General features: G+C 51.9%; 1 protein-coding gene across 1 annotated transcript in view; it reads right to left on the bottom strand.

Moving 5' to 3' along the window:
* The window catches only part of DIS3L2 (DIS3 like 3'-5' exoribonuclease 2), a 217854-nt gene that overhangs the window by 120339 nt on the left and 75973 nt on the right, over positions 1–21542 (bottom strand). Inside the window, exons 6-7 of the mRNA XM_056120993.1 lie at positions 19225–19325; positions 16210–16457 (exon numbers count right to left, since the gene is read on the bottom strand). Coding sequence (XP_055976968.1) covers positions 16210–16457; positions 19225–19325 — 349 coding nt within the window. The remainder of the gene's footprint in view (positions 1–16209; positions 16458–19224; positions 19326–21542) is intronic.

The following is a 21542-nucleotide window of genomic DNA, read 5'->3' as shown; positions in this document are numbered from 1 at the left end:
TCCAAAACAAACAAACAAAAACCCTGAAAACAAAACAAGCAAAACAGGCAGCTTGCCCTGCATGGGGAGCAGAGTCTGACTCCTCTGGGGCTCCCATTTCGAGGGTGTCTGAGCTCAGCAGGGGGCCAAGTTCCCAACACCCCAGCCATCACTGTCTGGACCTGCAGGACAGGGAGGAGGCCTCAGCAGGAGCCTCAGTTTCGGGATCTGTCATGCGCATGGGCATGGGGCAGGGGGCCGTTCCCAAGCAAGGCGCTGGGGGGTGGGGGTGGGGGGAAGAGAGCATGTGGAGCAGGTCTGCTAATGGCCTGTCACACTGCTTGGCTGAGAGGTGCAGGCAGCGCTCAGGGGCCCGGGGTTCAACTCAGGTCTCATCACACACAAGACCCCATGTCACTGACCGCCAGACCACTTCCCTGGCCCCTCAAAAGGCATCTAGATTGTTCTTTCCAAAACCCAGCCTCTGGGGCTGGAGCGATAGCACAGTGGGGAGGGCATCTGCCTTGCATCGATCCCCAGCATCCCATAGGGTCCCCCGAGCACTGCCAGGAGTGATTCCTGAGTGCAGAGCCAGGTGGAACCTCTGAGCATCGCTGCTGGGTGTGACCCAAAAAGCCAAAAAAACCCAACCAACCAACCAAAAAAAACAAAGAGATAGTGCACGGGTTGAGGTATCTGCCTCATATGCAGACAACCCCAGATCACTCACTGCACGACACGGTCCCCTGAGCACTGTCGGGAAGGACTCTGGAGCGCTGCTGGATGTGGCCCAAACTGCCCCCCAAATCACTCCCCACTCACACAAAGTCACTGGCAGCTTCCTGCCCCTTTCCGTTTCTTTTCAGGGCCTTTGAGCCTCCTGCTGGTTCTCTGGCCTTTCCCTGTCCTATTAATGAATATTTTTTTCCAACTAGAGCTGAGTTCTCTTGTTTGCAACCATGAATCCCGATGGTTAAAAACTGAGGTCTCAAAGATTTTCAAAGCGCCAATGACTATTAATGGCCCCTATTCCCAAGGGCAGAGTTCCTGCGGGCCTGCTGTCACCGCCTTGGAGCTCTGAAGGACATCTGGGAAACAGGAAAGCTGTCCCCTCCCGTGCCTCCACCGCCCGACTCGCCCCCGGCCCGTGGTTTCTCTTATTTCATCTTATATTCAGAATATCTTTAACTTTCTGGGCTCTTAATTACAGGCACCAAAAACTAAGTCTGATTAGTTAAGGAATTTCCTGGAAGGGCATGAGAGAAAGAACTCACAGGAACAGTGAAGGAGCTGAAGCCGGACAAAGGGGGCAGTGACAGAGAGCTACATGTCCCACCTCGAAATTCTTAATTCTGGGCGAACCTGGAAAACCAAGGATTTCCTAGGCATATCGAGAAACGTATTCTGAATCTATTGCAGCTGCCAGGATAAAATGAAAAAATAAAACTCAAGGGTCGGGGCTGGAGCGATAACACAGTGGGCAGGGCATTTGCCTTGCATGTGGCCGACCCAGGTTCGAATCCCAGCATCCCATATGGTCCCCCGAGCACCGCCAGGAGTGATTCCTGATTGCAGAGCCAGGAGTAACCCCTGTGCGTTGCCGGGCATGACCCAAAAAGCAAAAAACAAAACAAAAACAAAAACCCAAAACCAAAAACCTAGGGTGATAAGCCATTATATTGTTGAACTCAGGATCATCTTGCTAAGTCATTTGCACTAATCAGGAAGTGTTGGAGTGGAAAGTATCAGAATATATGTATATTCTGATACATATTCAGACAAGCTATTTCAGAGGTCGAACCAGCAAGGTCTGTGTGGCTTGGAAGCCTAGTTCCAGCTGACCAGCCAGAAGTGGATGGGGACAGCTCTGACTCCACTCCAAGGCTTGTCTCTGCAGAGACAATAGTGCAGAATCTTGTCCCCAGGAGCTGGGACTCTCCCTGTCCACATGAGGCAGGCCTGAGCGGGTATGCCCCCACTTAGCCTACAGATCAGGACCTAGGAGAAGACTGGGGGCGGGTGACAGGCCCTCTGGGAAAGAGACGCGTGGATGAAACGGGCCGTTATCCTGAGCTCAGAGTGTGACGACTTGTCTCCCATGAGAAGACTTGGCAAAAAGTCGCGGCCCTGGGTGGGGACACCCTCTCCCAGTGATGACCCAGAAACTCCCGACCGCCGAAACCAGGGAGGCACACGGCAGTGCTGGCCTTGGACAGACCAGGGTGAGGACCCGACCTGAGAGCCAAACGTGCGCAGCAGAGCGGTCTTTGCAGTGACCGTAAGACCCTCCTAATAACGCTCCCCTCGACAGCTGAGATTTCAGTAGTTCTGGGGCACAGCTGTGACCGAAGCTGGATTTAGGGCCCCGACCGAGATGTGAGGCATCAAGCACACTTTTCACTTGCTTCTGGAAAAAAAGCGTACTAGTGATTCAAGCTGAGACGCTTCAAAAGTTCGAGCTCGAGAACAGCAGGTGGTTAAATGTCAAGTTGTCTGAAGTGAGACTGCGACAGGTGGGCTTTTTACACAAAAACAAAACAAAAAAAAAACAGAACAAAACTATGAAACATAATTTCACGTGATTCCCTCCTAATTGCACTAAGAGCTACATGAAATTATGAACAATACGTAAAAGTCAGCAGGAACGTATTCTGGAAGAAGTATCCACAGTGAGGTTCCAATGAACACACGTTATTAGAGAACTGAAGTAACACCGTGAAGAGAAACAGCATTTTCTGTTGTTTGGCTTGGAGCCACCCCCAGCAGTGCTCAGGCTTACCCCTGGCTCTGTGCTCAAGGATCACTCCCGGTGGTGCTCCGGCGACCACATGAGGTGCCGACGGTCAAACCAGGGTCAGCTGTGTGCAAGGCGGTGTCGTGATCCCTCTTCTAGCTCTCTGGCCCTAAGAGACACATTTTTGTGCACGGTTTACTCCGAGGCTGATTCCAGAGGCAGCGGGGATTCTATTCTTTCCTCGCAGGGTTACAGGGGGCAAAAATGACAAAGCAGCCGACGCTGAAAGACGAAAGGAACTAAGCACTTGAGCAAGAAGGCACCTGACGGGTCAGAGAGACGGTGCAGGGGGCAGGTGCCTGCCTTGTGCCCTGTCAACTTCGTCTGACCCCCAGTATCACATCTGGTCCCCGAGCACGGCCAGGGGCTACCCTGAACACAGAGCAAGGAGCAGTGCCTGAGCACCAACAGGCACAACCCACTTCCTGCCCAGAGGCTCATCACACGCCCCCAGGATCCTTATACATACTCAAGGATATTCACAGATCCCAGGAACTTCTTACATACCCTAGGATCCTCATACAGACCTCACACAGGAACTTCATATGTACCCAAGGATACTCACACAAACTCAGCAACTTCACACATGCCCCAGGATCTTTACATATGGCCCCACGATACTCATACGTGGCCCAGGACCCTCATACATAATAGGATACATACATAGGATCCTCACACATGCCCCAGGATCTCCATACATGCCCTAGGATCTTCATATGTGGCCAGGATCTTCCTATGTCCTTTTCAGGATATAACCATCCCCACCCCCACCCCCACGAAGCAGGTGAGGGCCCTTTAGTGATTGTCAGAGCAACTCCGATCACTGTTAGATCTTTACTGAAATTAAGACCCCAAAATCTGTGTCTTTATTTTATTGGTGCTTTGTGTTCTGGAAAATGTTTCCCACCAGGTTATATTCTGAGTCCAAAGAATCTTGATTGGTTTACTGAAATTTCAACATGGCTCGTAAAGACAAAATTATATTTTGGTTATGGCTTCCAAATATGATCAATGACTCCAAGTTTCTATTAATAGTAATTAACATTTATTTTACTAGGTTTCAGAGAACGCTTCTCAAGTCCTTTATTTAAATAACTTTATTATAGCTTTTTAATGGAGATACATTTGCTAGCAGCAGACCAGACAGCTTGCAGGCGATTAAAATCTAACAGTCAGCACCTCAAAGCACTTAGCCTTTTCTGGACTGAGATGGCCCCAAACAATCTTTTGCCATCGCCTTACTAGTGAATTCTACTGCACCCTGAAAAGCAGAACACCAGATCCAAACTCCAGGGAATGGATACACACACTGTACATTTGTATGAGAAAGGGGTCTGTGCTTTTACATACTTATAGTATAAATTTTATTTAAAATAATAAGCCTGGGTTCACCCCCAGCACTGTATGGCACCCCAAGCACGCAGCTGGGACAAGCTCCTGAGCACTAATGGGTGCAGCGAGAAAACATTAAAACATTTTTTTAAATAAAGTTAACACTGAAAGTAAATTTCCTTCTCCTGCTACAGTTCAAATGTCATTGCTTTCGGAGCAGTCTTCTAGGCACTGGTCGGGAGGAAGGAAACAGTCAATTTTGGACAAGGACATTCAATGCTGCATTGTAGTGAGGGGGGAGTCTCTTAAAATCACCTTTCCGGGGCCAGAGCAAGTACAGCAGTTGCCTTGTGTGTGGGAGACCCGGCTTTGATCCCCGACACCCCATAGGGTCCCCCAAGTCCCACCAGGAGTGATTCCTGCCTGCATAAAGGAGTAAGCCCTCAGTACTGTTTGGGGTGGCTCAAAAAACAAACAAAATCACATTTCATCCCACTTGGTATTAAAATATGTCCTTCAAAAATAACTTTGAATCTCACCACCAAAAAGGTCACTAAGGAGAGACAGACCAACTAAATATGACTCAGTGTTCTGGAAAAAGAAGTTTTTTTTTTTTAAATCAAGATTTCTGATAAAAATCTGGGTTTAATGAACCAGCCTTGGTTCACTGACTGATATCAAACTAATATGTTAAAAGTTATTAAGTGAAACGAGGCACAGAGGTATATGAGAATTCTACTTTGTCAATTTTTTCTGTAAACCTGAAACTACTGTAAAAAAAATTGGGTTTATTTTAAAAAATGGAGTGAAGGGGTCGGCTAGATGTGACAGGGGTTATGAGAAAGGTCATGCCCGCGGCTGACCCCATTCGAGCCCCGGCTGAACACTCAGGAACTCAACAGTCTGATGGAAAAGAAGCAACCCAGTTTTCTAAATCACAGCATGTTTCTTCAACTGATTACGCATTTAAAATTAATTCTGAGGCTGTGACAATAAAACATTTTAAAAGCTCCGTAGGTCTAGTCTGATTTGCCAATGGAAAAAGAACTCACGGAAAGACAGAAAGGAAATAGCTAAAATTGGGTGTCGTGGCAGAGGGTTAGGCGTAAGTTTTCCCCCATTTTCTGAAATGAACTTCACATGGCCACCGTTTTTCACCCTTAAAATGAAAGAAATCGTTATTCTCATCTAGTGAGAGAAACATGGTGCCCAGGATGGGCTGTGCCCCTCATCAAACCCTCTCGCGCCTCTCCCATTCCAGACGGTCTTCGCCCTGCGGGGGCTCCGACTCTGTCACCCCTGTCCTAGAGCTTGCTGCGGGGCAGTCACCTGTCACACGCCCTCTCTGCACCGGGCTGCGCTGCAGTGACACCTGGGTCCAGCAGGCGGCATCTCTGGGTACCACCCCCGTGAGGTCCCTAATGGCCTATGAACGTCCCCGTGGGTGGGGCTTCTGGCGCTCGCTGCTAAGAGCATCCTACTGGGACAGACTTCCAGGACCTCTTCTGGGAGAAGCAAACTTCCTGGCCTGCTCTTCACTGGGCAGAGGAAAGGCAGAGGCTTCCCGCCCAGACTGGCACCGTGGGCCCTGCTCTCTGTAAGACACGCCTCACACCCACTGAGCACCCCTCCGGGTCCTGGGCAGAAGAGAGGAGAGCAGAGTCTGAGCAATGTGGCTTCATTTAACTCCTATCCCAGCCTGACCCCTCAGTGTCTCTCCCCCAGCTTCTCCTCTCAGGCACACACGCCCTCCCAGCTGGGCCACGGGCCGGGGCCGCAGGCACATTTCTTTGACAAGATTCTCGTCCTAAGGAGGACAAACATTTCTCTGTTTTCACATCAATCCCTCTTGAATGAATCCATGGATGAAGGAATGCAGGCTGGAAAGATGGTACAATGGGCAGGCTTTGGCCTTGCAGGAGACTGACCCGGGTTCGGATCCCGCCACCACCTAGGGTCTCCGAGCACCACCAGGGGTCACTCGTGAGCATAGAGCTGGGGAGAGTTCCTAAGTATGTGTGTGGGGGGGGGGGAGAGGGAGAGGGAGAGAGAAAGAGAGAGAGAGAGAGAGAAAGGAAGAGGGAGAGAGGGAAAGGGAGGGAGGGAGAGAGGGAGGAGAAAGAGAGAGAGAGAGAGAAAGGAAGAGGGAGAGAGGGAAAGGGAGGGAGGGAGAGAAGGAGGAGAAAGAGAGAGAGAGAAAGGAAGAGGGAGAGAGGGAAAGGGAGGGAGGGAGAGAGAGGGAGGAGAAAGAGAAAGAGAGAGGGAGAAGGAGAAGGAAAAGGAGAGGGAGGGAGGGAGGGAGGGAGAGAGAGAGAGAGAGAGAGAGAGAGAGAGAGAGAGAGAGAGAGAGAGAGAGACTCTTGAGTCTGGAGAGTCCCATTCTCTGAAACGCCAAGGGAAAACAAAGGAACTGAAGGCACAGAGGGAAACCAAGCCAAAGATCTGTATTTGGGCAAGTTCTTGGGTCCTTTCATAACCAGCTGACACATTAACAAAGCTCTTAATATTTAAGAAAATCCAGGACTAAGAAAATAAAAAAAGCCTGTTGCCACTGCTCTTATTAAAAATGGGAGCTTTTATCATCTATTTGTGTGGAAATATCTTCTCAGTTGTGAGCTGTCAGTTTGGTAAGATAAGAAAAAAACAAATAAAATTTTACAGGGAATAGAATAGAAGAAATGAATCTGTCATTACTTATCACTGACGTGATGATTATCTAACTGAGAAAATTAAAAGGAAACGTCATCCAAAGTATTAAAATTAAAAAGAGGATTGAGCGAGATGGCCAGATATAGAATTCACATATAAATTTAATTGTGATACTACACACCATCACCAGAAAGTCAGAAACTGTATCATAAAAAGCCTATTCGCTTCAGGTCATTAATAACTGTAAAGGCGATTCATAAACAGAGCAGTTAGTTTCCACATTAGTAACTGTGAAACTATTGCAGACTAGAATAGATGTAAAAAGCGCCAAGATTAGACACTGCCCAATTAAAATTCAATGTTCAAATAAGCATTTAAAATTAACCTCCTGATATGATTGGGAGGGGGGAGCGATCCCCTCCCCACACTGGAATTCTTCCGGCGATGCTGAAATTTCAATCTAATTACAAGGAAACACATGATTAAAACTGAGAAACCCTCTGCAAAATCACTGAGCAGATGCTTCCAAAGCGTCACAACAACTATAGGACTGTCACAGCTCTGAGGCCAGAGGGAAAGAGCGACACGCAACCAACTGTCCTCCGGGTTCCGGGCAGAAGAGAGGAGAGCAGAGTCTGAGCATCGTGGCTTCGTTTAACTCCTGCCCCAGGCTGACCCCTCAGTGCCACCCCTAAGACACTACGGGGACTGTGGGAAGTTGACGTAAAAGCAGCTCCGGGAAGGGCACACAGGGATTTTACCATTTTTTTTTTTTTTGCAGTTCCTGCAAATCTAAATGACCTAAATAAAAAGTTAAATGATAAAATATTATTAAAGACATCAAGATGTTTCCTAGGAGAGGAAACATAATTACCATAAAAAATCCATCAAGTTGTTCTAACTCATTAGTCATCACGAAAATAAAGATTCAAAGCATAACAATACCATTTTATACCCACTTGATAGGCCCTAATAAAAGAGTGAAAATATCAAGCGTTATGCAGAAGTGCAACGCTAAACCCTAAAATTTCATAACACTATAAACTAATCAATAAATCAATTTATAAGAAGAGAAAATACATCAAGTGCTGAGAAGTAAAAGCAAGAGAAATCCCTATTCACTTGCTAGGAGTAAAGCCGGGGATAACCGCTTGGAAAAACAGTTTAGTTCCATAGTCATACAGTTACACAAGCAGCAATTAAGGGCCTAGAGAAATTTAAGCTAGAAAGCACTGAAATGTTCACAGAGGCTTGTTATAAATCATACACAAACTATCAGCTCAACTCAAATAATCCAAACAAAGATAAAATGACTTTTTTAAATCTCAATTTTATTTATTTGTTTGTTTGTTTGGGGGGCCACATCCAGCAGTGCTCAGGGCTTACTCCTGGCTCTGCACTCAGGGATCACTCTGGCGGGCTCAGAGAAGTACACGGGCTGCCGTGGAACGGACTCAAATTAGTTGCGTGAAAGGCAAGTGACCCTCTGTACTGTCTCTTGGGTCCTAAACTACGGTATTTAAAGATAAAATAATTAAAGAAACTTGACTGGGACTGGAGTGATAGCACAGCGGGTAGGGCGTTGGCCTTGCACTCGGCCGACCCAGGTTCGATCCCCGGCATCCCATATGGTCCCCCAAGCACTGCCAGGAGTGATTCCTGAGTGCATGAGCCAGGAGTAACTCCTGAGCATTGCTGGGTGTGACACAAAAAAGCAAAAAATATAAATAAATAAAATAAAATAAATAACCTCGATTGACAAAGTTACTGAGAGCTGAGTTTTAAGGCATATACTATTTCAACACCAATCCCCCGACCAGTGTCCCCCTACTCCATCCCACGCCCCGGCCCCCGCCTTCCACCTTTGCAGGGGCATTTACAAAGTTCCATGGTTACAGCTTAGTTCTCAATAAACTGTGGTACGTTTTAAGAAACAGAAGTATCAGGAACTAAAATGAATGAAATATTTTAATATACGCAATACTGTGATAGACTTCCTAATCTGGTTGGTAAACTTATGGGTTAGTTTTAATCGCCAGATTTTAAAGTTACTTGTTTTATATGTATTCTTTTTATCTGTGAATCATTTTGCAATTGATGTCAAATATTTTCTAAATAATATTTTAGTTGCAGGGCGATAGGAGAGCCAGCAGGGTGCTTGCCTTGGAGAGACAGCCCCTGGGGTGACTGCCAGCACCACACATGGTCAGAGCACAGAGTTAGGATCACTGGTTTTTTAATTTTTATTTTATAAAATAGCTCACAATATTTGATTAAGAGCACTATTTTATTTTATTTTTTTACTTCCTTGAGCACTGCTGATATGACCCCCAAACCCGAAGAAATACATTTTAGGCGAACATGGTAATAGTGGTTATTTCAAGGGATGAATGTCTAGAAACTTCCATTTTCTATTACAGGTCTTAAATAATTTTAACAATCTAGGTAATATATATTATTTAATATTGCTTAAGCAGTATGGATGTATTTGAAAAGAATTCAATCAAAACTTTTTAAAAATCTTGATTTGGCAAAGATAAATCATTTGAGACAGAAAGTTCCCTTCTGCAACTTATGTTGATCAGCTATTAATACTTCCTTCACTGCCCAGAGTCCCTTCCCAAACACACATCCCCATTCACTGTAATGACACTGCAACTGGGTCCCTGCCATAAAATGAACCCACATGATACTGGGACACTCTGACAGGCAGGGCTGTGGAGTGGCCATCTAGTGCCCACTGTTCTGGAAGCTGCGTGCAGAGAGCGAGTCAGAGGGGGGGCTGGGCAAGGACATCAGGAAGTCAGACAAGACGGTCCTGAGCGCAGGGTCACTGCACAGTCCACGTGAAGCTGATGACCACCCTCACATCACCAGACAGTCTGATGAGGTCTCAGCTTCACAACTGGGCTCTCCAGACAGTGCTCTACACTCTCACAGTGACCATCAGCATCATTCTGGCTCAACATGCATGCACATAGGTCCCCGTGGGACTCCCTGGAGACAATCACTCTTTAGAAATGATGGTGTAGAGAGAGAGAGAGAACCCTAATAAACCGAATCAGAAATGAAAAGGGGGACATCACAACAGAAACCAAAGATCATCAGAGATTACTCTGAAAGTCTGTATGCCATGAAACAAAGAGAACCTAGAAGAAACGGATAAATTCCTGGATTCTTATAACTGCTCAAGGCTGACCCAAGAATATCTGGAATACCTGAATAGACCTATCACCACCAAGGAAATTGAAACAGTACTCAAAAGTCTTCCCCAAAACAAAAGCCCAGGTCCAGGTGGATTCACTAGCGAATTTTTCCAAACATTTAAAGAGGACCTGTTGCCAGTCCTTTCCAAGATTTTCCAGGAAACTGAAGAAACAGAAACTCTCCCAAACAGCTTCTATGAGGCACACAGCACCCTGGTACCAAAAGAGAACAGAGACACCACAAAAAAAGAAAAAAAGAAAAGAAAATTACAGGCTGATATCCCTGATGAAAACAGATGCGAAGATCCTCAACAAAATATTGTAGCACTGTATCCCTGTCTTCCCGTTGTTCATCGATTTGCTCAAGCGGGCACCAGTAACTTCTCCACTGTGAGACTTGTTACTGTTTTTGGCATATCGAATATGCCACGGGGAGCTTGCCAGGCTCTGTTGTGCAGGCGGGATACTCTGGGTAGCTTGCCAGGCTCTCCGAGAGGGACAGAAGAATCGAACCCGTGTCAGCCGCGTGCAAGGCAAACGCCCTACCCGCTGTGCTATCACTCCAGCCCAACAAAATATTAACAAATAGAATCCCAACAAATCATCAAAAAGATCATACACCACGACCCAGTGGGATTCATCCCGGGGATGCAAGGATGGTTCAACATTCACAAGTCGATCAATATAATCCATCATATCAATAAGAGAAAATAAAAACCATATGATCATATAGAAGTGGCGGTGTAGAGCCCTGGAATCTGCGGGTGGAGTGAGACACGCGTGAGTGACGCCGAGGCAAGCGCCTCCCCCCCGGCCCTGGTGTCCCCCCCAACCCAGAGACGCTGCCAGGAAGGACCCCGAGGTCGGAGAGTAAAGACCTGAGCGACCAAGTTGAGGAGGTGGAGGCAGCGCCGTGGAGCGCGTGTGGGGTCCGAGGGAAGTTCCTGGTGCTGGGACTCGCTGACACTCCCATGCGGGATTTTCAAGACGATGCATGAGCCGTGACGGAGGAGGTGACCAGCGTGGGGGGACCTGGTGCCTGCACACGGCTAGAGGGCCGACCCCCAGCATAAGGAGGCCTCTGTCCAGCCCCTTCCCCTCCCTCGCTCAGGAAGTTCTGACCCTGAAGTGGATGTTGAGGGCGTCGCTTTTCCCGAAGCTGATCCGCACAGGCCACCAGGTGGAGCCCGACAGTCGCTGAAGGGAGCCCCCTCCTCAGCCTGGCCGGCCGGTCTGCCTGCCAGCCAAGATCGCCCCCCAGGAAAGGGCGGGAAGGCAGGCGCTCAGAGGGGCCCTCCGCGACGGGTGGGCAGTCAGGAGCGGGAGAGCAGCTGCCTCTAGGCTAGCCAGGCTCCCCGGGGGGGGCTCCCACCCACCTGGCACCCACCTGCTGCTCCCGCTTACAACTGAGAAACCTGGTGACTTCCTCCTCCAGCATGGGGCTCTCGCTAACAAACTCCACCCGTGAGCCAAGGCCCCAAGAGCGTGATGACCGACACCTGATGCTGCTGGCGGGGAAGATCCCAGAACAGACCCGAGCCCAGCCCGTCCCCGCTCCCGAGGGCTCAGAACCTCCTTCCCACTCGGGTCACGGTGCCGGCAGAACCTGCAGCGCCTCATTCACTCCCCAGAGAACCCTGCACAACTCCCGTCCGACAGAGATCTCCCAAGCCGGCCGTGTGTGCAACGGCCCTTCCCTCCAAGCCTGCAAAGAGGACAAGGAAGAAAACGAGCAAGTGTTTTCTCTGGCTGACTTCAGCGCCTGCTCTGGTGTGGGGAAACGCGTCTGGGTCCTCAAGGCGGCTCCTGGGAGAGGCTTCCGCTTTCTTCCGGGTCGAGCCTTGATTATTTGAGGAGAAACCACGGAACCGAGGAGGAAGCGGTGTGGGCTTGGGGGAGAAGCGGGCTGCCGACCACACAAGGCCCGCAGGGGAGAGGCCTGGGAGAGGCAGGAAGCCCCTCAAACTAAAGCTGCAGGCGAAACTAGAGTTCCCTCACATGGGCCGGGGGCTTCCTAGGTGTCGGGGGAGAGAGCTGGCCGGTGAGAAGCTGCATCTTCCCGGGCTCGCTCTTCCCGCCGGGTCCTCCCTTACCTTGCCCCCTCTTGCTGGCCTCTAGGTTTCTCTGCTTGCCTAGTTCCACTCCAGACAAGCCCCCTTTCTCTCCTCTCAAGTCTAAGTAAATTTCGTTCAATAAAAACAATCGTGCTGATGGGGCTGGAGAGATAGCGCAGTGGGTAGGGCGTTTCCCTTGCACGTGGCCGACCCGGGTTCGATTCCCAGCTATCCCATATGGTCCCCTGAGCACCGCCAGGAGTAACTCCTGAGTGCAGAGCCAGGAGTAACCCCTGTGCATCGTTGGGTGTGACTCAAAAAGCAAAAAAAAAAAAAAAAAAAAAAAAAAACGTACTCTGTGTTTATGTTCACGCGTGCGCATGTATACACACACACACACACACACACACACACACACACACACACACTGAACAGCAGGGACGCCCCACAGACAGGATTTCTGGGACACCAAAGGGCATCAGGGAGACGTGGTGGTGTGACGGAGGCCCTTGTTTGCGGCCGCCACAACTGTGACCCTCTGGATCCCTGACAGCCTTCACCAAAGTGTCCCCGGGGTTGTCCGAGATGCAACACCCCAAAGGAGCCTCCTGAGACCGGGCTGGCCTCTGCCAGCCCCAGTCGGGTCACACATGTCATCTATGTGCTCCGGCTTTCTGCCACAGATTCTGAACTCGGGGCTCCACACGGCGTTCCCGTAAGGCGGCTCTCAGGCTTCTCTCCTAACTTGCCCTATGGCGCCACCTCTTCCGAGCCAGATTGGCTGCAGACCTTGGGGCCACTGAATCTTTTTCAACGGCCCACGGGAGAAGCTGGTCAGCGTACACGGGACAACCACATCCCACGGGAGCTCGCCCCAGGTGAGCCCTTATCTGAGTGATGACACTGCACGCAGGACAGCTGGGATGGCAGCGTGACAAGAAACGAGGGAGGACCAGCAGGGAGCACGCAGTTAGGGTGCGCTTCTCAGGGGGATGACGGGGTCGAAGCGTCAGGATGTCATGGCACAGCGGGAGAGAAGGCCGCTGCAGGGAAAGGCAATGGAACACGCACAGGTTTGCCGTGGCCAACACAGTTGCCACGGTGCATGGGTGCGGCTGGAGTCGGGGTTCTCGGTGACCTTGGGGAGTGCGTGGGGCAAGCCGGAATCGGGGTTCTCGGAGACCATGGCTCAAGGGCATCATTCCCTACCTCCCACCAAGTCAGGAATGCTGGGTCCCTTCTGTCCCCTCTGGCTGGGATGTCTGCAGGGTCACCTTCTTGTCCCTGCACCTGTGGCTTCCTCAGACTCGCCTGTCCCTGGGGCTGCTCGGCCGGGAGGTTCCTGGGGCCAAGCCGGCCCCCTTCCCCTCGCCTCTTAACTTCCAGCATCGTTTCCCTCCTCCAGAGGCCCGTAGGGTGCTCGGCTCAGCTCGGCACTGCAGCAGCCGTCACAGGCCACTCCCCTGTGCGCCCTCACACTTGGACCCCGGCGTCACCACCTGCGGTCCCCACTCACGGGCGGCAGCTCCTGCAACCTTGGTCCCCCGCGGTTGGTGACAGCGACTGACCCACGAAAACCGCTGTGGGGCTAGACAGCAGGATTTCCTACCCAGAGATGCTCTAGCTCTTCCTCAGCTTGCCCTGCCAGAAACGGAGCCCACCCTCCCCCCCCCCCGCAACCCCCAGCAAACAGGAGCCGCAGCCCTGACCTCCCCTGAGATCTGCAGGGTCACACGCAAACCACATGGTGCCGGCCACAGGCATCAGAGGCTGGAAACCCCTGACCTAGCATCGGTGCGTGGCCTGCAGAGGGGTCACTCTGGGGGGCTGTGAGGCGGGCTGGGGGTGGAGAGAGGAGCCACGGGCCCCTGGCCACCCTGGGGTGTCTGGGTTCCTCCCGGGACCCGTGCTGGGTTTGGGAAAGCACCACTTCTGATTGCAACCCCACTTTTAGTGAATGAGCTCAAGGCGGCACTTCATTTCTTTTTATCTGTTTAGGGGCCACACCTGCAGCGCCCAGGGGTCACTCCTGGCTTTGCGCTCAGGAATCACTCCTGGCAGTGCTCGGGGACCCTGCGGGATGCCCGGGATTGAACCCAGGTTGGCTGTGGGCAGGGCAAGCGCCCTCCCCGCTGCACTGTTGCTCCGCCCCCGGGGGCTCCGTTTCTGAAACTCCGATTTACCCGTGACATTCTGTACAAATCCAGCAGTGGGTCCAACCCAACGCAGAAACCAAGGACGCTCGTCCTGGCGTCTTCAGTAACAGGCCCCGGGGAAAGGAGTCCGACGGGGACACTGCATGAGCACTGGGCGCGTCAGGAGGACACACTGCGGGGTTAATCCAGACGCGTCCCCCTGGCAGGCCGGCTCTCACACCAGGGAGCGCTGCCTCCCCGCTCCTGGCCAGAGCCTGGCACAGAGCACCGAGGAAACGCGGGCTGCAGGCACGGCGTGTTCTGAGTGGGAAACAGTGACCTCAGCCCCTAAAGATCAGTAACTGATAGCCAGAACAAAACGGCCAGGCGACCACCAACACGCTCACTCGACAGCTGCGGCCCCACCCGCCAACTTCCTCAGCAAAACCCGCCGCGTCTTGTCTGCATGCGGAGACGCGGTTTCTCACGGGGTCTGCAGGGTTTTCTCCCACATGAACGCCTGGAAGCCTTTGGGAAAGGCTGTATGAAGGGGGTCCGGCCCTTGCCCCTGTAAGGACGGGACTGCGGGACTGTCATATTTCCCACAGGCCTGCTGCCGGGCTCTTCTGCTAAACAGCGCCCTGCTGACCTGCAGGCCTGACCCCTGAGAATGACGCGCGGGGTGGGGGGGGGGAGGGGGGAGGGAGAGCGCACGGAGAGGGCCTGATGACGTCACAGCGACGCGGTGGCAGGAACCCGCAGAGGCAGCCTCGGAGAAGCTTCCCGAACTACACCCTCCCGCCCGGGCGTGCAGGAAACGCTCTAATCAGGCCCACAATGGGCCCTGTCCCGGGCAGATAAGGGCCGGGCTGGATTTCCGCTCCCGTGTGGGGCCTCCCCTCCTCCTGGGGTGCCGGGCACCGTCAGCGGGGCAGGTGGCCCGGCCAGCCCCGAGCCTCTGGGCGGAGGCTGAGAAACTGGCACACTTCTGAGGACGACTCTGTGGGGCTCAAGGGGCTGACGTCACTCTTGGACGGCGGGTCGGGCTCGAAAACGATGACTCTGCAATCACCCACTCGAGAACAAACGGAGAGAGTCCGACTGCTCCGAGAGGCCCCGAGAGCGCAGAAAGCCGGGGTGTCCCCCTCGCATGGGATGGCGCTGCGTAAGCCGCACAGTGTGACACGCAGATTCATCTGGGCTCATGCCACTGACCAGCGGCAGAGGGGAGGGCAGGTGCCTGATGACAGCAGCCCATGGTGGCTGGTCACCGAGCACTGCCCAAGCCGGACGGAGAGCCGAGGGCCAGGACTGGCTCTGTGGAGCCCGCACGCCTTTATGCTCACCCACTCGCGGGGAAGCACGGAGCAGACGATGCCCAGAATAACGGGCTCCCGTCCCCGCCCGCTACTGGCCACTTCAAACGAAGAGCCCTCTAGGGAGGAGGCGGGCGAGCGTGTGACCAGGGCTCTGGAGGCTCTGCAAGGAGGAAGCTATATCCCCGAGGGACTGGTAAAAACACGGGGCCTTGGACATGCTTTTGGCAAGGCGACTCTGTTTTCCACGCCATTGGAAGAGCCTCTGAAGATCGGTGCCCAAACCGTCATCCCCACATGCCTTCCCGGGTGCGAGCCTGGCCTCCCTGACATACCCGGGCTGCCTGCATATTTTATCACTCGCATTGGAAACGAGGAGCCTGATTATTCAAGGCAATAAATTCCATGCAGTTCACGAGTACAAACAGGACTCAGGACAGGAAAGATGCAGAGGCTCACAATGCACTTATATTTTTTATGCCAAACCAAACCAAAACAAACAAATACCACCCCCCACCCCCCAAAAAAACAACCCAAACCCCAAAAGGTGATTACCTGACAACTCAATGAATCCCCTGGTGACTGGCTGAGATTGGAGCTAAGGGCACTTTCTTAAGAACCAGAACTCAAGTATGCCAAACTCCTAAGCTTTTATAAGGCAATGATAAAGGTAAAGACCAAAAGCTGGCGGGAAGCCCCCCCGGAGTCCTGCCCGGGCTGCGCACCCCAGCAGGGGTCACTTACCCTAACGCGAAATTGCTGTCCTCCCTCCAGTCCACGATACGGCAGATGAACAGCGTGTTGGCGTAATCCTTGGGTCGGCTCACCAAGTCCTGGGGACAGTCCTTGAGAGGCACGTACACCCGGGGGACGCGGTGGTCCACGGGAGAAAACAGGGCGTATTTCCGGAACAGGTCGCTGTTCTTATCGGCCAGGAGCTTGAGGAAGCCCGTCGCCGCCCGCGAATGTTTCTTCTCGACGATGTAAACCACCTGCAAGCCCAGAGAACAGCCCGGCGGTCAGGTCAGCGGCCGGGAGCCCGGGGAAGCCGTCTCCACGGAAGCCACCAGAACCTTTGTTGAGTTTTTAACTTTTGATTTTTTTTGGTGGGGTGGGGTGAGGTTCTGGCCACACCCAGAAGTGCTCGGTGCCTATTCCTGGCTCTGGGTGTGGGACTCACTCTGGGACGTGTTCGGGGTACCCTATGCGGTGACAGCGCTGGGGACTGATGCTGGGTCGGTCACATGTGAAGCGAGCACCTGGTCTCCCACACTCTCCTGCCACCAAGGCGAGATTACGGACACACGCACACACATGCTGGGCTACAACCGAGACCTACGTCTCTGGGGTGTGGAGAAGGGGGAGCGTCGGCCCACGCCCGCCGGTGCTCGGGGCTTACTCCTGGCTCTGTGCGTGAGGATCACGCCTGGTGGTGCTGGGGGGACCCTATGTGCTCGGTGGTGCCAGGGAGCCGAGTGGGGTACGCCACATGCAAGACCAGCATGTCAGCCCCTGCGCTATCTTTCCAGCCTTCCAAACCTAGAAGTCAGACCCCTGACATTTCCTCCACAGACCACAGCACTGTCTCCAGGAAACAAGGAAACAGTTGCTTTTTCAAGTACCCCTCCTGCCGTGACGAGGCCCTAGAGCTGGCTCTGTTCACTCTCCGTGTCTGCTAGCGACTATCCAGCCTGCCTCCTTTCTCCCTCCCCGAGACGCTCCCGGGCTCTGTAAGGCTCTGGCCGGGCAGTGGGTGCCTCAGCCCTTGGGACCCTCCACGGCGCTCGCCATGAACACCTTCATTGTATCACTACTCCAGCCCTGAACGCAAGCCACAGGCCCGTGAGAACAGAGAAACGGCAACCGTGTGTGTCACACCACACACTCATGTCCTTCAACGCTGCCAGGGCTGCCAATCTTGGAGGGAATTCTGAAACGCTCTCCGATTCCCGACAATCTATCCTTTCAGACCCGCTCTCCCGATCCTCTCCTGACTCCAATTACCTGAAAATGGGATCTCTTTCATTGTCCCCCAATTGCAGGAAATGGTCTTTTTTTCCCTCTCATTCTATTTTCTCTCTGTCAAATTGGGTCAGTTCCAGTCACTGACCTCAGATGAACTATTTCTATGCCGAATCATCTCTGATCTGTTAACAAGTATTTTATTTGCTACTCTACTTTTTTCAGTGCTCAAAATCCCAGGTGGGATTTGGTTCTTTTTTTCCCTTCCCAGCACCAGGAGGGTCGCAGGGCCAGGACTGCAGGCAGGGACGGGCCTTGGGTGTTTTGGGGGTGGAAGTATTTGTCACCCACGCATGAGCTGGCAATAGAAGCGGTTTGGTCACAGAGGGAATCCTGCATACCTGTGCTGTTTGGCAAAACCTTATGAAGACAGGAAGACCAGGACCAACAGCGAGCGAGGGCCCCACCGAGCAGGGCCGGAACCGCAGGCACGGGGCCCAGGACCGGCGCTGCCTCCACTCTGCCAGACACGGCCCCTTGGGAAGGGGCCTTGGGATGCCTGACATTCTGTCTGAGCAGGAAGAGCCAGAAGCCAGGGCCTCTATGCGGACATCCCCGCTCCTCACTTCGAACGGAAGCTCCTGAGGCCGGAGGGAACATGTGGCACAGGTGGACGAGGCACTGGCCTGCAAGGCAGATGCCCCCGGGCACTCCACTCTCGAGGGGCTTCCATCCTGCTGACATGGAGCATTAGAGAACCGGTGGGAGGGGCTGCAGCGTGTGAGTAGGACCTAGAAGCGCCCTGAGGAGCACGCGAGGCACCATCCCGACCGGAGGGGAAGTCGCCCTCCCGGATCTGAGGGATCCTCCTTCACCAGAAGCCATGGCAGAGCTGGACATGGCTGCGGGTGTCCCCAGGAGGAAACACAACTCTGTGAATTACAGGCGAGGGGGCAACACAACTGTTCCTACAACTGAAACAATCACTTTGGGAAAACAGTCCAAGGGCTTTGAAAACCCGACTTTTGAATTATTGCGGGCACGACAATAAAAACTCACAGCAAAAACTAAAACTCTAGGAGGCGTTTCATAGAGTTTCATTTCCATGGTGCTTCGTCGTGGCTAAATTCTTACTGCACTTGAAAGAAACAAAACTGGAAATTACGGATGTCGTCATCAAGTCTAGGGATCAGGAAGGGAGCTGAAAATTCTGGAGCACATACTTTGGATGTGGGGGCCGTGGATTTGACCCCAGCACCACTTGGTCTCCCAAGCACAGCAGGTGTAGCACTGAGCCAGGTGCAGCCCTCAAGAACCACTAGCCTGTGACCCCAAAAACCAGCGAAAAAGGAAAGATGAGTGTGACTGAAGTTAAAAAAAAATTACAGGATTTGGGGCTGGAGCATCGATAGCACAGCAGGAAGAGCATTCGCCTTGTATGTGGCCAACCTGGGTTCGATTCCCAGCATCACATATGGTCCCCCGAGCACCGCTAGGAGTAATTCCTGAGTGCAGAAACCCCTGTGCATTGCCGGGTGTGACCCAAAAAGAAAAAAGAAAATTACAGGATTTGCATCAAAACAGCCCCATGGTCCAAGAAAAGGTCTTGGTCCTTCCCATACAGACAGGAAGATAACAGAGAGGCTTTTTTTTTTTTTAAGGTTCACTTTTTGGATTTGTTTCCACTGATTTTCTGATCTGCTGACCACAGACAGCCCTAACTGGGTGGCAGGGGACCTCTGACAAGGAGCTCCGCGAGAGCCAGAAGCCATGTGGTGAGGACCTGGAGCCAATGACCTTTGCTGATCTTTGCGGGGCCTTCTCCGGAGAAGCTCCCATGTCCAGTGCCGCGGTTGCGCCATCGTCGCCGGCGGCACGTGCATCTGCATCTTCTTTCCCTGGATGTGAAAGAAAGAGACGAGGAGCCATCAGCTACCCAGGCTCGGGGCTCTGACATTTCAGAGCAGGGAGGGTTCTTGCAAACCAGTCACTCCGGCCCACTCATTCTTCAGGAAGGACACTCAGCAGGACCACAGGGTTGGCAGGACTCGGCTAAGGTCAGTCGCGTCACGGGACACACTGTATCTACTTAACCTTATTCACAAGTTAAACATGACTCTCGAGTGGAAAGCATCAAACCTGATGAATTGCAGTGGCCTCTGTGTCAAATGTCAAAAACCCAAGATGCTAAATACTGCCTGGCCCACACGAAGAATAGATAGGTTAATTTATACACATCTGTGAAAATGAAGCATAATAAAAACAGATGTCGATTTTTAAAAGTGCACTGGTACCAAATATAACAAGCAAAATGGTGGAAAACAGATGGAAGAGAGTGATTTTCCTAGGTTTTCTTAGAGAAGTTCTATGAAGTGGAGTACTTAAAAGTCTTTCAATATTTCATTTCCTTTTAAATAAAAAAAAAAGACCTTAATAAAGCTCATTCACCCAAGAAGCTGTAATCACATCTCCCCTGTAGAAGGGAGGGGTGAGGCTTTATACCCGCCGCGTTCAAAGCACTCGTGAACAAAAGCAGTGAATTACACACTTCTACACCATTAACATGTGTTTTCATGTGTCGCAGTAAATTTCCCTCACAAAACATTCTCAGTCACTATACAAGAGTTTCTGGATTCCAGGGTTCAAGTAGTTCACGTGGGAGCCCCTCCTGGTAGCCCAGAGAGACTTGTCCGCACCATCACTTAGATGTGACCACTGCCAAAATAAACAGAGGGACCCTTTCCAGGACTGGCTGTCCCTCAGAAGGCTCCTGAAAGCCCCTTGCACCCCAGGGGGGAGGGGCTTAAGAATGAGCTACCGCAGGGAGGGCACCTTCCTTGCATGTGGCTGACCCGGGTTCGATCTCTGGCATCCCATATGATCCCCCGAGCACCGCCAGGAGTAATTCCTGAGTGCAGAGCCAGGAAGAACCCCTGAGCATCGCCAGGTGTGACTACCCTCCCCCTCACACACCCCAAATGAGCAACTGTCGGCTTCTCCTAGGAGAAAACCTTCCTGCCATAGTACTCACTGGCTCTGAGAAAGAAAACTCAAACAAAAATGTCCTGGCCGAAAAGAGGGATGTCACCAGGCTCAACTGGTACTTTAGATTGAACTCCAGTACTTTAGGCTGGAGCTCAAGGACCCTCATTACCAGAGGCTTCTGATACCTCTAATATTCCTGGGAGGAAAATCCTGAGCAGCTGATCCGTTCCCTAAGACGTGCTGCCCACACGTTCTGGGAGGGAACGCAGGGAAGGCGGGACAGGAGAGCCACCACGAACGGTCAGCCTGCAACCGGCATCTGTCTGCTGTCCGAACTGGGGCTCAGGAACTGGCTGTCCGATGTCAGGGAAAATGAAGTCATGACATTTGCCTACAAATGGATGGACATGGAGAGTATCATGCTGAGTGAAATGAGTCAGAAGTCAAAAGGAAATCAGTTACAGAATGATTGCATTCATTTGTGGTATAGAAAAAAAATATGTCTATGGTAGAAGAATAATATCCAAGGCCAGGGAAAACGGGTTAAGAGGACTGGTCAATGGTTGGAACTGACCGCAAGTGTGTGTGGGGCTGAGGGTAGGTAAGACAGAGAAGCGACGAGTAGGACAATCATAGCTGGGAATGATGATGAAGGACAAGAGCTGAGGGTTAAAAGTAGGTAAGGGATATTCTGGATAACCTTTCAGTATCAATACTGCAAACCACAATGCCCAAAAGGAGAGAGAGAGAAAGAGAGACAGACAGAAAGACAGACAGACAGAAGAAAAGCGCTTGCCATAGAGGCAGGCAGGAGGTGGGGGTTGGTGGGAGGGAACCTGGGGACACTGGTGCTGGGAAGTGTCCACTGGTGGAAGGATGGGTGTGGGAATACTGTATGACTGAAATGCAATCATGAACAGCTTTGTAAGGGTCTACCTCACAGGGATTCAATAACAAATTAAAAAACTAAAAAAAAGAACTGGCTGTGCGACAATGCAGTGCGGTTTTCTCAGGCGAGCCCAATCCAGGTGCAACGTGCTGTGCAGGTCGCAGAGGGCCCGTCTATAAAGTGACCCCTGCTGCAGACTCTCCATGTACAGCAAGGCCGGGTGACAGAGAGGGCCCTGTGA

The sequence above is a fragment of the Sorex fumeus genome, unplaced genomic scaffold (genome assembly GCF_029834395.1).
Source record: "Sorex fumeus unplaced genomic scaffold, SorFum_2.1 ptg000005l, whole genome shotgun sequence".
Classification (NCBI taxonomy): domain Eukaryota; kingdom Metazoa; phylum Chordata; class Mammalia; order Eulipotyphla; family Soricidae; genus Sorex; species Sorex fumeus.
The sequence above is the reverse complement of the archived record's forward strand: the minus strand, read 5'-3'. Positions and strand labels throughout refer to the sequence as shown.